We start from the raw sequence: 15,535 nt of genomic DNA, 5'->3' as shown, positions 1-15,535 counted from the left end.
AGCAGTATAATGTCATATTACTGACGTTTGAAGAAAACATATTTAAAGGAGCTGAAAAATAATTTTAAAAAATTTAAGATGATGATTTAAGCGAGAAATTTTTGGTCTACTATGTATTAGTAGATAATTATGAGTCACTAAAAATTATGAAAAAATTCTTTCTAAAGGTTGAAACTTAATTGTTTCAGTCCTCTGAATCTTATGTAGGTAAATGAAAAAATATATTAAATTTATCGAAAGAAATTCAAGTGGTTTTTATTTAACTTTAATTTTTGTTACAAATAATTTTATTTGATTATTATACAATAAACTAAAAAATATGGAAAAATGTATTAAGAGATTAAAAAAAAGATTTAGATAGGTACCTGTAGAAGAAAAAAAAAATGAATGGTATCTGAAAGAGCTGTACTTGAAGAATATCTAGATATTCATCATATCGTCTTCATCTGATACTTTTAAAATTTTTGAAACCAATTCCACCAGATCCTCCAGTAAAACATTTTATTTCTCCAAACTATGTTAGAAATTTTCTTCTCTCCACCGTTACCTTCATAACCTACTGTCATGATTACAAATTAAACAGTACACCTCGACACCTTCTTCACATAGAATTCTTTTGCAAACCAGTCCACCTTTCTACGTGAACGAATGCACGCAACAAAACCTAACCTACATTTTATATTTCAAAACTTCTTCCATCTTCACCTGTTTCTACCCAACAATCTAACCCAGAATCATGGGTGTCTTCCAAATTGAATTACCTACACGAAACAAATTTAGAAATTCGAGTCCCATCTTCCAAAAAGAAATTTCAACAATCCAATACAAACTATCCTTCTATGTCATGTCTGAAGTGATACACACTATTTTAGATCCTTTGTTTAGCAAAAACTCTTAATCATCAGTATTGTAAAATCATTACACTGATCGTTATCTTCATGCCATACAAAGCATCATCTTTAAACACAAATGATCAGTAGTTCACTAGTTCATCGTGGAGTGGCCAATTTGCAAATTTCCTATCTTCAAAAAGAAATTGACCATACCCAAACAACTTTTCTTAATAATGACCACAAGTTACAAAAGTATCTGACAATCCCGACCTATTTTTTCAAAGGACAAAAAATGAAGAAATGAAGATAAACGTTGTTTGGAATTGAAGTTTTTGTCTAACATAGAAATCAAACTCTCTTCCACTGGAGTTCAAAAGTGTGTTCATCAGACTTCTATGTATTAGAAAGCGAGTTTAGATACAAGAACATACATCAACAAAATGGCTTTCAACTCTCCATCGTTTTTTTGACTGAAATGTTTTCTCCCTCACTTTGCACTATTTCTTCACACCTCTGGTGTGGTTGACATATTCAATACTGCGTCTTCCTTCTTTAGAAGAGTTTTACAAAGTTGGATCTGTAAGGATGAAAAGTAAAACAAAAATAAAAAGGAATTTGATGACGTCAAACGAAATAAAAAAATATTTCTCTGTAACGTTTCAGACTTGTTTGATAAGTGGATGAGCCTGAGCCTGAGACAATAATTAAGAGATAACATTTAAAAGAGAATGTAACGTATAATAGCAGATTACGATGGGAGCTTATGGTAATGAATTAAAATCGAACAAAACAAAAATTATCATTAATCAAACAAAGTTACACTTGAAAAAAACAATGGTTGTTTTATCCTAATAATTTACAACGTTCAAGAGAAACTGTCTAATTGTTTAACGAACAGTTGCTTCAGTCTAACAAAGTATGGGCTAAAGAAACACTGATTTGCCTTTTTTCGGAATTGTTTCTAAAACTTGTTTAATACAGTAGTTAAAGATGTAACAATTTGGGGTAAGTGAGTGAATAGAAAACAATTCATATTTTACATCTGTTGATTATCTTATGATAACACAGAGGAAATTTGTAGATCAAATATACACATTGGCATGAAATTGTTGTTTTTTCAGATGGTGTTCACATTAAATGTGATTTGTAATAAGCATAAATGTACGAAGCCTTTTCTGTTTGCTAATAACCAATCAGCGTCCTATAAACTCCTCTTATCTAATCTGTTAAATTGGAAAATAAATCAATGATTATTTTGATAACATTTAGAGAAAGACAATACGCAATGGGGTACGTATTTTCACACAATTATCTCAACAAAAACAAAAAAACCGATTAAAACCCCCAGCATGGAAGTCGAATTGGTACTTCTAGCCGCGTTGATCGTTATATTCGTCATCTCTTTCTGTGCACTGTTGCAAAAAATTCGAAAAACGTACGAGAACGACAGAGAACTTACAGGTGAGTTGCAAATATGACAGTCACGACCGATAACAAATAATCTCCATTTTGTGCAGAAAGGGTCACCAGTGTTTCGTCGCAGCAGCTCTCCCTCACAGAAATCTACATAAATCCGACGTTCACATCTGAAAATGAAAATGGGGGGAACAACAACAGTCAAGGGGTGTTTCCTTGCGCGCCTCCTCCTTACACAGGTAAGGTTAGAGCGTTTTTTGCTTGGTTTCTGATGAGTTCTTTTAGAAACGTATTGTGAGCCGCCGCCAAAATATGAAGATATTGTAAAAAGTGAAAACTTCAGGCCGCCACCTTCGCCTGTCCAGGAGAGTACCAACTGAAATAACACCAAGTTGGGACATGGAAAGATGAAACAAAAGCGCTGTCAAAAATTTCATCTCTTTCTTTAGAGTGCTTCTGTAAGTGGAGAATGAATGACCCCGTTGTGATTTCTGTTTATAAAAATTTATCTCGCCACTAAAACGAATTTGATCAGGATTCTCAAAATTAAGTCATCAAAATGTTTATGTTTAGTTTGTAACATTTCAATGTTCTTTCACTGATAAGACTTTGTTTCAAAACTAACAATTTTACACTACACCTTATCTTTGCTCTTTTATCAGTGTTTTTCGAAAATATCTCTATGTTGTAATGGCTTTTAACACGATTATATTTTTTATTTATTTTATTTAAAAAGTTTTTTTCTATTGTTTTCAATATGACACGTTGCAATAACAATTCTTCTCTGATATCTTCCCTAAGTATTGTTAAAAATGTTTGAACCTAAACAATTAACTAATTATCTCACTCATATGATATTATAACAATTTTATCCTTCAAATTACTTTCTGCAATGTCTCTTCTCGGTATCTCCACTGTGATTAAATAAGATAATAGGCTTTGTATATTTATGCGTAGAACTTATTTGAAATTAGTCGTAGTAATAATAATGATAATGTAACTAACAGTGTATAAGTGATTGTAGTTATTAATATTTAATAAAAATGCACTTTATAATTTAGCTTGATTAAAAAACGGAGATATGGGGCGGCTATGGAAAACAAAACTTCTGAAAACAGTTGGCGAAACTTCAGTTGTAGGCACTAGCAGCGGTGGCGAAGAGAGATTTTGCCGAAACTTCAACAAATAATGTTGTGTATCATAGATATTAATAACCCTAGTCACCATTGTCTTCATTCTTATTTCGGAAATAGAATTCTTTCATGAATGTTGTCTTCTCGAGTTAAAACCATTTTGTTAAAATAAAATTCACGTCCACCAGCATTTGAAACGTACAAATCAATTGTAATTCAGTTTTAATAATCCTGACTTAGAATACTGTTTGTGTAAAGAGTGTTCAAATGAATTTGTGGTCAAGTGGCCTGATTGCTTTGTTTCCGTTCACGTATTAGCTGTGAAAAGTAATTTCTTTGCAAAAAAACAAATAATTTTAGAACTTACCAATGAGAGCTTTTCTGTTTTTTTTTTAGTGTTACAATTACAACAAAATGATGGTCAAAGTGAGATTATGTATCTGAAGGAATGTTAAAGTAGGTACACCAACTAGAAAGAAAATCTGCGTTTGTAAAAATTAGAGAAAATCACATATTTTCTCAAGACTTCAAGAATACTCGAAATCAACAACCAAAGGACTGATTTTAGTGATGCTGCAAATTACATTTTGATATTCACCTCAAAAGCAAATTGTGACTTCGACTCTTCGAACTCGTAAAACATTTGTATAGTGTTCACTTAATAAAATCTTTTGTTACTCTTTGCCCAAGTATCATGCAATCAATTAAAAGCACTTCATCAAAACACCAACAAGATGTTACAGTAGGTACGAAATTTTCGCGGAAACGGCGAAATTGTATCTCTCCGTTTTATATTTTTTACAGTCATTGGAAAAATAAAGAAGTCTGTCCATAAAGAAGAATTTTTATTGATCTAAAAAAATGTCTCTTCAAAAACAAGACATAGGTAACTGTTAAATCAATTTCACCGTATGTAAATCTAATTAACGTCTTCTTGTATTCAACAGAATTATTTGATTATGCTCGAATATGATACAGACATTTAACATTTACAATTAACAGCAGCAGAATATTTTCACATAAATTTAACCGTGTTGGCAACACAAAGTTAAGAAATTTTTTACCAAGCTTTACACTTCCTCAACAATTAATCTGTGTAAGTAGGAAACCTGTTATTAAGTAAAAAAAATCAAGAGTCATGGCCATCACTAACCACAAAAAATTGTCCAGGTAAAGATTATAAAATATCATCGGCGTGAAGGGCATTGTATAGTCTGGATGTTATACTTCAAAACAAAATATCTTGTTCGTTAAATTATACTGAGTGCCCCAAAATTCGTTTTTATAAAAAAATCGTATTTTATACAATAATGGACTATACTGCTAATTTCAAAATTATTTAATAAAGTAATACTTGACAGTATAGCAGCAATTACTGCATAATACTGAATTTAGCAAAAAAGACGTTTAACCTGGAAACCATGTATGTTTATCTGCATAAATATTGAAAACACAATTGCTTAAACAAGCTGCGTTTAAAATATCTTCTCAAAAAGAAATTGTGTTTTCTACTAGACTTTCTTGATCTTCATTCTATCTCCTCCAAATCAGATTATGTATGTATTGAAATTTTATGTACATACATTATCGAGGCAATGAAGCCTACAATTTTTTAATTTGTAATTTTAATTTATTCTTTATGTATTTATTTATGTATTTATACAGGGTATTTCACGAACGAATGAGCCCAGCGGAATTGAAAATGCAACCCACAATATATTTCCAAAGTTAACGTGGCTATTTTAAATATCGTATTGTTTTAAAATGAAATTATGGATCCAGGATGGCTTTGCGTCCAATAATTTTATTTGTCACAACGAAAAAGTTAAAATACGGTTAAAATGTATTCAAACGATGAGAAAACAGACATGATCCTGATTTATGGTGAATTTAATAAAAATGCTTCTGCCGTTACGCCATTACGTAGAGTGTAGACAACAAACATTCTCCCAAAAACTCTTCGTTTTTTTGACAATTTTATTTAACCAAGCGAATGAGGTTTATGTCAAAATTTACGAAACTGCACAGCTAACTATATTTTATGTTTTTTAAATCAAAAAACAAATACCCAAGTTAACTTTGCAAATGTATTATGGGTTGCATTTTCAATTGCGTCGGACTCATTATCACTCGTGAAATACCCTGTATAAATAATATTATCCAGGGTGATTCATATAGTTTCATAAATATTTTAACCAGTGGCAGATTCCGGTCTCAAAAGGCTCTTGACAATAAAATTTTGAGTCATACATCAAAAATTGACAAAAATTACCATATCGGTTTTTTCACTAGATACATACATACCTATTAGTAAATGGCATTCTTCACTAAATTATTCCACTTTACGTATGTACAACAAATGTCATGAATGTCATAATAGAAGCAAACAATTGTTGCTGTAAAGAAAATATTGGTATTATAAAGTTCGCTTTATTTTGACAACAATGCCTGACAGTTTGTTTTAACGTAAAATATTTTCATTTATCTGCAGTTTTTAAAAAATGGTAGTACTCTACACTCTTCAACATGCTTTATCTTGAACAATTTTAACCTCAGAACCTAGACATTTTTGTAAGAGTGTCTAGGGATTGGAATCTACCACCGGTTAAAGTTTGTATGATATTATATGAATCACTCTGTATATCTATATTTTTATTTTCATATACAGGGTGATTCACGTAGCCCGTTCGTTAGAAACTTTCTGATTTCCCAAAATCGTATTAATATGAAAATTGGTAGGCGACTATAATCGACTGCTCCAAGTTCAAATAAAATATTTTAAAAATGGCGACACATGCATGTGCTACAAAAAAGCATACATTTTATTTTAAAACCAAATGGAAATTAACAAACTGGTGGGTACATTTTTCTTTAGCTAAAATGTAAAAAGAAAGCAGTGCCCAAGATTGAGCTTTGTGATGTTAATTGCAATCTTTTTTTAGCTTTTATTGACTAACCCACTCTACTACATAAAGTAGTAGTAAACCTTTTTGTAAAAGTTTATAGTAACACATTAACCTAATAGGGCAGAAAATATGAAACTTTAATTATCATATATAATATACCAAGGGACAGATATATTGCCGGAAATTTTTTCGAGCAGTCCTCACACACGAGTGTTTGTAGCAAGAAAATTTTGAGCGACAAACACGAGTGTTGGACTGCAAGAAAAAATTTCTGGCGATATATATCTGTCCCGAGGTATATTCGGAAGAGAATCGCCCGAAATTTTTTTTCCCTAGGTCAATTATATCGGAAATTTTCCATAGGGAAAATTTCCGCTTAATTAAATTGTGATTGGTTGCTATTCAAACAATTCGGAGTTGTGATTTGTCAACATAAATCATGTGACATTTGAGGGCGATTCTCATATAAATTAAACTTTAGTTTTATTAATTAACTATTTTTAACAAAACATCGGATATTGTGTCAATCAATATTCTTATTCAGAAAATGGTAAATGGTCTCGAGTTCTTATTGTTGGTAGGATTTTACCTCATGTCGGTTAGTTCGCGTGTTGTTCCTTGTTGTAGCAAAGCTAGATAAACGAAAAGGAATCAGAAGGTCGCGTAGTATTTGAATAGATTATTTTCTTAATCAAATAAAAAAACGCGAAACGCAAGGGGCGCAAAATTAAGTTCATTTATAATCGATGAAACTTGCCTGATCAGCCTGACTATTACGATTTTAAAAATAAAATTATGTAAAACAGGGAGCGAGCACTAATTGCAGGAAGAGAGCGTTTCTCGATATAATTTCAATTATTTTAATTCATGATTGGTTAAAAATGCAAATTTAACAGATGTGACCGAAATAATTAGTAAATAAAATAAACATAAGCTACAGTTCATTTTCTTAACAACTAGCAATTGTTTAAATTTAAATGTTTAACTTTAGTGGCGTCAATGTCATTCTTTAACCCAATGGAAAGTGGTCTAGTGTGAAACGGGCATAACCTATAACATGTTATATGACATTCATTGTCTAAGTTGTCTTTGTCAAATTTTAGTGATAAAAGAAAAAGCAAAATGTATTGGGATAAAATGACTTATTTCATGAAATGAACGTCACTTTATTAAAATATGATATTGGGGGCATGATTTTCAACAATTTTAAAAAATCATTAAGAATTCAATGAATCATTGACATTTAGTTGACATAATCAAATCTGGAAAAATTTTAATTTGTGACAATAGAACGAAATTTTAAAATGACATTGACCACCAAAATTAATTGCTCGGCTATTAAACATCTAAGTTGTAAAAACATAGAAAACAACTTTATAACATTTTAATATAAACATTCTTAGCATTTCGCAGTACTTTAACGAAATTTAGCAATTTGATCAATTCAATGAAATGTGGCATAACTTTTTAAGGTTAAGAAATAATTTAAAGGATTCAGATCTGATGATCTTGGGGGCCGCTCAACTGAGCTACTTCTGCTGAGTGCTGTAAAATGTTTGAATTTTCAATGTTAACTAATGTCACATAAACCGTAATAAAATTAGGGGATTGTAGTAAGTGGTAAAGAGTTTGAAAATGTTTGAAAATTATTTATCTGTCATTCAACTCTTGTTTCCTAAAATGAGGGTGACAGAATTGACATGTTTCGGCGTTTTTCAAATAAGTCTGTACTTTTCCAAATAATCCGAGTTGATACATTTTATTGAGCCTCCCTGTATAATTAATAACATGTGTTAATAATAATTCATATGAACAAATATTTTTCCAAGAAACCATGTTAGTATTGTATCAGCATCAAACAATTTTATTTTTGCCAAACTCTATATGTTTATTTAATTATGGTCGCGGAAATTTTCGAATAATTTTTTAAGGAAGGAAAAAACCACTCTTAGTTTTTCATTATTGAAAGAAAAAATATTTATTTAATACTGACACCATAAACGTCTCTCAAAGTGTGTAAAGTAACTTGTTTCCATTACAGGAAAGTATTAGGGAGCACATCCTCGCCGATGATCTATCGTGAACACAATTCGAATGATATCACTTCCAAAAGCTTGAAACTTTAACGTTGTTTATCCGGTTATCCTCGGATAATTCGATAAAATTCACAGAATTTATTTGGTAAACAAGTCAATTATGCCGCTTCTTTCATCCATCAATTTAATGGTGCGCCGCAAGTTAGATATCTGACCTCACCAATTTTATATAATGTACTTGTTTATTCCAGAATAAGTTCTTTAACCGCATTATTTCATAAATAGTAAAAATATAATTTCAGTTAGATATCTGACCCCGCTATTTAAGCAATTATAATGTCACTTACTCATTACAGTTAGAGTTCTTTAACCGAATTATAGTAAGAATACAATGTTATCCACTATTTCCAAATATCATAACTAGATTTGTGAGCCCATCATTCATATTCTTATCAAATTATAGATATTTAACCCTGTCACATTAACACTGTTTTCAATTAGTTTCAAAACAAGAAAAACCTATATATATGTCTGTAAGAGCAAGATTGACAATCAGTTGTAATCAGTTGTTATTAGTCGTTGTACCGCCGTTGTGTCTGTAAATAAAGTTCTTTTTTTTAAAAAAACTTGTTTATTTAACAAGAAAATATAATTGGCGCAGTCGGTAGGATAACGCGATCGCTAATAAAATCCTGCATCGTGCAAGTTTCCGCGATTTGGAATTTCAATTCCTTAAGTGTTATCTCGAAGAACCTACAGCAGACCCACAACGCAAATCCTGTATCGTACCAAGATTTCGAGGTTCAACGATTAATCGGCGACAAGTTGGAGTCAACTTCCGGAGAATCCATCGAGAGACAACCTCCAGAAACAGACGCAACCCTGCACTAGGTGAGTCTGAGCTCCAATTTTTCTTTTCCTTCCTTTAACTCTCTGCATCGGAGTTGAATGAACATTTTGAATTTTTAATTTTCTTCAAAAGAAAAATATAATTAAAATAATAATTTCACGAACTACATTTTCGTAGTATTAACTTAGATCAATTAATCGACAAATTCAAGAAAAAAAAAACAAATCAAAATGACTCCCACACCTCAAAATATTGATCCTAATCAAGTTGTAAACAATTCAACCAACCTCAGCTTATTAAAATTATACGTAGACACGATTCCCACATATGATGGAAACGTTAATACATTAGAAGTCTTCATTAACTCATGCGACTACTTATTCACAACTTTTGGCACTTTGGCAAACGACGTTAACGCTTATTTGTTGAGAGTAGTAATTAGTAAACTGACTGGTCGAGCTCTAATCTTGATCGGCACTAAAACAGATTTAAATACTTGGGATTTATTAAAAAATGCATTACGCCTGAGTTTTGGTGACCAAAGAAATTTGGATTGCCTGGAACAAGACTTACTTACCTTATTTCCGTTTAAAAACGAACCACCTTTAGAATTCGGAAAACGTATTCAAATCGTTAGAAGTAAACTTGAGTCGAAATTAGGTAGCGTCAGTGTAACCGAAATGTGTATCAATACAAAGAGAGTTTACAGCAACCAATACAACAAATTAGCTCTCAAAACATTTATTCGCGGACTACAGCCACAACTACAAAATATTATCCGATTACGAAATCCCGACACCCTAGAACAAGCAATGGCGTACGTGACTGAAGAGGAAAACTTCAGATATACGCAAAATTTCGCATCATTTTTACACCATCAACGACCACCCACCTCATTTTCAACAAAAACACATCAAAAACAAACGACCATACCATCGAACATACATACATCGTACCCAACATCATTTTCACCTCACGCAACTAACAACGAATCATACCTGAATTCACGACAATTTCATAGACAACCTGCACAATTCACTCAACCGCAATTCCCTAGGCAAACAATTAACATAACACCTTCTCGCAACCCCCCACAACAGAAATTTTTCACTAATAATCAAGTTTTCGGTAAGCCAAAAAATGTATTTCGTCCTACAGGCCAACAACCAACCGGTAAACCTGAACCGATGTCCACTACCTCTCGAAATCCCACGGTTAAACATTCATACCCATATAATCCGAATAACAATTATTTCCGACCTAATAATGGACCCAAAAATTTCGTATCAGAAGAACTCCATAACATCGAAAACGACCAAGCCCAACAGAGTCCACATCCTTTTGAATTTGACGGTGACGATTTCCAAGACGACTACCAGGACAATTCAAATCTCAATAATTACCCCGAACACACAATTTACGAAGAAAACATTAATACCGAAGATCAACAAATTCCCGAACCACCTTATCATTACGAACAACAAATACACGATGAGCAAAATTTTCCAAACGCCAGCCCATTTTACCAAACAACATAACATGCGAAATTAACAACGTGTCCACTTGCAACTCACTACCGTATATCAAAATTCAAAACCCACCATTAAAATTACTAATAGACACAGGCTGTTTCATTTCAATAATAAGACCATCTGTCGCAGAAACTTATTTCCCTTCTTCAATTTACCACGAAAATTCCAAAATTAAAACGGCAACAGGTGAAAAGGAACTTAAATATAAAGCCGACATCCCCGCATTTTCAGAATTTTGTTCAGATGACAACTTTAAATTCCTCCTTTACGACTTTCACGATTTTTTCGACGGTATTATTGGCCTCCGAGACCTATTAAAATTAAAATTATCAATAGATTTAACACATAACCGACTAATCAGCGATTCTTTAATCATACCCCTTTTCTTTCGACAAACGCACGAAAAATCGTTTACCTTTAGTGTCGATGCACACGAAGTAATGAAAATTAAACTACCGGTGAATTGCCTAAAAGGAGACGTCATAATTCCCGAACAAAAAATAAAAGCCTTATACGTACCAGAAACATTAACAACAGCCGACAACGGTTTTGCCAATACGGAAGTACACAACAACACAAACAATAGAATTACCTTAACATTAGAATCACCGATAAATGTCATAAGTTTTCCGACATCACAACAACAACATTTCGACTTTTTTCACCTTGATTCCTTTTTAACGAAATCAAAGAACATCAAACATAGCCCAGACATACAAAATCTCATAAGAACAGATCATTTAAATGACGAAGAAAAAAAAGCAATTTTGTCCCTATGCCACGAATTCAAAGATATATTCCACAGCGACGATAAAACATTGACTTTTACTAATCAAGTTAAACACACAATCAAAACGACAGACGAAATTCCAGTCCACACAAAATCATATAGATACCCATTCGTCCATAAAGCAGAAGTTGCAAAACAAATAGAGCAAATGCTAGAAAACGGTATAATTAGACCTTCACAAAGTCCATGGAGCTCCCCAATATGGATCGTCCCAAAAAAAATGGATGCTAGCGGCAAGACAAAATGGCGTATCGTTGTTGATTATAGGAAAATTAATGAAAAGACAATAGACGACCGTTACCCTCTACCGAACATCAACGATATACTAGATAAACTAGGCAAATGCCAATATTTTACAACACTCGACCTTGCGTCAGGATTTCACCAAATTGAAATGGATCCTGAGTCCATACCCAAAACTGCCTTTAATGTCGAAAATGGACACTACGAATACGTTAGAATGCCCTTTGGATTAAAAAACGCCCCAGCCACATTTCAACGCGTCATGGACAATGTTTTAAAAGATTTGCAAGGCAAAGTCTGTTTCGTATACATGGACGACATAATCATTTTCTCGACCTCTCTTCAAGAGCACACATCGAATCTACGATTAGTTTTTGAAAAACTTCGCAAATGCAGATTTAAAATCCAGCTTGATAAGTCAGAATTTCTTCGTAAAGAAGTAGAATTTTTAGGACATGTCATAACACCTGACGGAATAAAACCTAACCCAAAAAAGATAGAAGCCATCAAGAAATTTCCCATACCAAAAACCGTAAAAGACATAAAGTCCTTTCTAGGCTTACTCGGATATTACAGACGATTTATCAAAAACTTTGCGAAAATTACAAAACCATTTACAAAATGCCTGAAAAAAGGTGAGAAAATTTTACATACAACAGAATTTTGCCGCGCCTTCGAATATTGTAAAAACATTTTAAGCAATGAACCAATATTGCAATATCCAGATTTTTCCAAACCATTCATACTGACTACAGACGCTTCCCAGTTCGCGATAGGTGCAATTCTAAGTCAAGGAGAAATTGGCAAAGATTTACCAATTGCATACGCATCCAGAACCCTAAACACAGCTGAATGCAATTACAGTACAATCGAAAAAGAACTTTTAGCGATTGTATGGAGTACCAAATATTTCAGACCATACCTATTTGGCAATAAGTTTACGATAGTGACTGATCATAAACCCCTGCAGTGGCTTTTCAACTTGAAAGAACCTAGTTCACGACTCGTGAGATGGAGACTCAAATTAGAAGAATTTAATTATAACATCGTTTATAAAAAAGGAAAACAAAATACCAACGCTGATGCCTTGTCGCGAATAGAAATACATGCATTAGAAAAGGACGATGATAGATTTTCCACAATCGGAAATGAAGGCGACATTTCAGAAACCATTGACAAATATTTAACTAATCCTGATCCGAAACCCACTCTCGATTGCCCCTCACTAAAAGAACTAACCTCTAAATTAAAAAGCAAACAAAAAATTAATATCATATCCGATATCCAAATTAAACCACCCGATTATGATGATAACGAAACAATACACACCTCCATTGAAAACCCCGTTCTTGAAATCCCAATAACAAATAAACCTGTAAATTACTTTAAAAGCCAAATTATAATCCACTGTAATAAAGACGCACTAAAACCAAACATTAAAATCACAAAAGCTTTTGATAAAACCAAAATAATTGCTTCAATACCTCTAACAAATTTTGAAACCAACACCGTGAACATACTAAAAACTAACCTCGATCCCAAACAAACCCATTGTTTATTCTTCAAAAATCCTGAAATTGAGCCAAGATTTATAAAAACAGTCCAAATGTATTTCAAAAATACAGCCTTTAAATTCATCAAGAGTAACATCATCTTACAAGACCTCGTAAACCTGGAAGATCAAAAAGAAAAATTAAAATATCATCATGAAAGCAAGACATGTCACAAAGGTATTAACGAAATGACCAATTCCCTTCAGAGAAACTACTATTGGCCAAACATGATAAAAGATATAACAGCGTACGTTAATAATTGTGAAATATGCCAAACCGCTAAATATGAAAGAAACCCACCTGTAATAAAATTCAATTTAACACCGACATCTAGCAAGCCATTCGAACACATACACATGGACACATTTAAAATCCTCAATCATTCATTTTTGACCATCCTCGACTCATTTTCGAGATATGGACAAGCATATTGTATCACTTCGCTGAATCCAATTAACATATTAAATAGTCTATTAACCTTCATTTCACACCATGGTCTACCCCAAAAAATTACCACAGATTGCGGTGGAGAATTTAAAAATAATGTTCTAAGCGACTTTTGTAAACTTCACAAAATAGAACTTCATTATACAACCCCAAAGAACTCAAACAGTAATTCTCCCGTAGAAAGATTCCATTCGACACTCGCCGAAGAAATCAGATGTCTCAAATTAGAAAAACCTCGCGATAGTATCGAAACCTTAATCAGTTATGCCATCATCGGATACAATAACGCGATTCACTCAGTAACAAACTACACCCCTTTCGAAATAGTTAAAGGACACATTAACTCAGACGACCCTTTTGAAATGACAGATACCAAAATCATCAGTAATTATATCCAACAACATAAGGAAAAAGTTCAAACATTATACGCTGACATAAAAGAGAAAACACAAACAAAAAAGGAACAAATAGTCGATAAACTAAACGCAACTAGAGAAGAACCTAAAACATTTATACCCGGACATTCAGCTTATATTAGCACTAAAGAAAGAAACAAAGCTAAACCTAAATTCATTTCCAGTAAAATTCTTGCTAATAATGATAAAAAATTAAAAACTCGTCAAGGTACCTATCATAAAGCAACAGTCAAAGAACCAAGAAAATTTAGCACTGGTTCTCTTTTACAGGATGATCGCTAAACACATTTTCATCATCTCGCTTGCGTACCTAGTGGTACAAGCAGAAGACATCCAAGTAACCCCGATCCCTTCGCAAATCCTCCCATTCCACTTAGGAAAAGGAAAAATAATAGAATCTAAACACACCTTCATCCACTATGTAGAATTAGCCCCCTTAGTTAAACTATTAGATAATACGATTACATATTATAACATAATCAATAATACTTTAAGTAATTACACAACGTTTAGTTCTAGAGTCACCTATCGAAATATATTAAACAACTTACTGACACACGCTCATTTTCTAATTAAACAAGCGGACAATAAATTAAAAAATCTCGCCCCACATATTAGAACTAAAAGAGGACTAATAGACTTCGTAGGAAAAACGTCAAAATTTCTTTTTGGTACATTAGATTCGGAAGACGCAACCAATTTCGAAAAAGCAATCGATACCCTTTCACGTAATCAAAAATCTATAAATGAACAAATGCAAATGCAAATTTCTTTGACTCAACACTTAATCGATCATTACAATCATACAATTACCACACTCAACAATAATCAAAAATTAATAGAATCCAGACTGAATTACTTCGAACATAATCTCATTAAATCTTTTGATGATATTTCAAGTTTTCTCAGAGCACAGAATACCCTAGATCAGATCATTTTAAACTCACAAAATTTAATAACACTATTGGACAACTTAGAAAATGCTGTTACATTTGCAAAATTAAATACTGTACACAATTCCATCATTTCCGTCTCTGACATAAAACATATTTTAAATACATTAACCAACCTCTATAAAATCGATAAAATACCATTTTTCCAAAACATCCTTTCATACTACCAATTGATTGATCTAAGAGCTTCCTTTATTAAAGATAAAATTATTTTCGCAATAATCATGCCTATCTTCAATTCCGACAACTTCGACTATTACCACCTATACCCAATTCCTCAAAACAACCTAACCATAATACCCGAACAACCATTCCTAATGCTCAGCTCGCTAAACCATCAATATGAAGACGAGCCATGTGGTGCCATAGAAGACCTCTACATCTGTCCAGACAAACTAAACCCCAACGGAGAAGATTGCGTCATATC

The 15,535-nt window shown here is 32.6% G+C and overlaps 1 protein-coding gene across 1 annotated transcript; it reads left to right on the top strand.

Annotated features, from left to right (window-relative positions):
• The first annotated feature begins 1,678 nt into the window (after positions 1–1,678).
• Positions 1,679–3,309, top strand: LOC138124688 (uncharacterized). Its single transcript, XM_069039832.1, has 5 exons — positions 1,679–1,838; positions 1,955–2,123; positions 2,182–2,294; positions 2,351–2,488; positions 2,535–3,309. The coding sequence occupies exons 2-5, from the start codon at positions 2,080–2,082 to the stop codon at positions 2,627–2,629; spliced, it is 390 nt and encodes a 129-aa protein (XP_068895933.1). The 5' UTR covers positions 1,679–1,838; positions 1,955–2,079; the 3' UTR covers positions 2,630–3,309.
• Positions 3,310–15,535: the final 12,226 nt, after the last annotated feature.

The sequence above is a fragment of the Tenebrio molitor genome, chromosome 2, assembly GCF_963966145.1.
Source record: "Tenebrio molitor chromosome 2, icTenMoli1.1, whole genome shotgun sequence".
NCBI classification, from domain to species: Eukaryota; Metazoa; Arthropoda; class Insecta; order Coleoptera; family Tenebrionidae; genus Tenebrio; species Tenebrio molitor.
Note: the sequence above shows the minus strand (reverse complement) of the source record. Positions and strands in the feature narration are given on the sequence as shown.

What these genes read in the sequence shown, in the direction of transcription:
- LOC138124688 (XM_069039832.1), top strand. Translation starts at nt 2,080, where the DNA reads ATGATTATTTTGATAACATTTAGAGAAAGACAATACGCAATGGG. An exon ending in GAAAGACAATACGCAATGGG is followed by an intron (nt 2,124 to 2,181) that starts GTACGTATTTTC and finishes TAAAACCCCCAG; the next exon opens with CATGGAAGTCGAATTGGTAC. An exon ending in GAACGACAGAGAACTTACAG is followed by an intron (nt 2,295 to 2,350) that starts GTGAGTTGCAAA and finishes CATTTTGTGCAG; the next exon opens with AAAGGGTCACCAGTGTTTCG.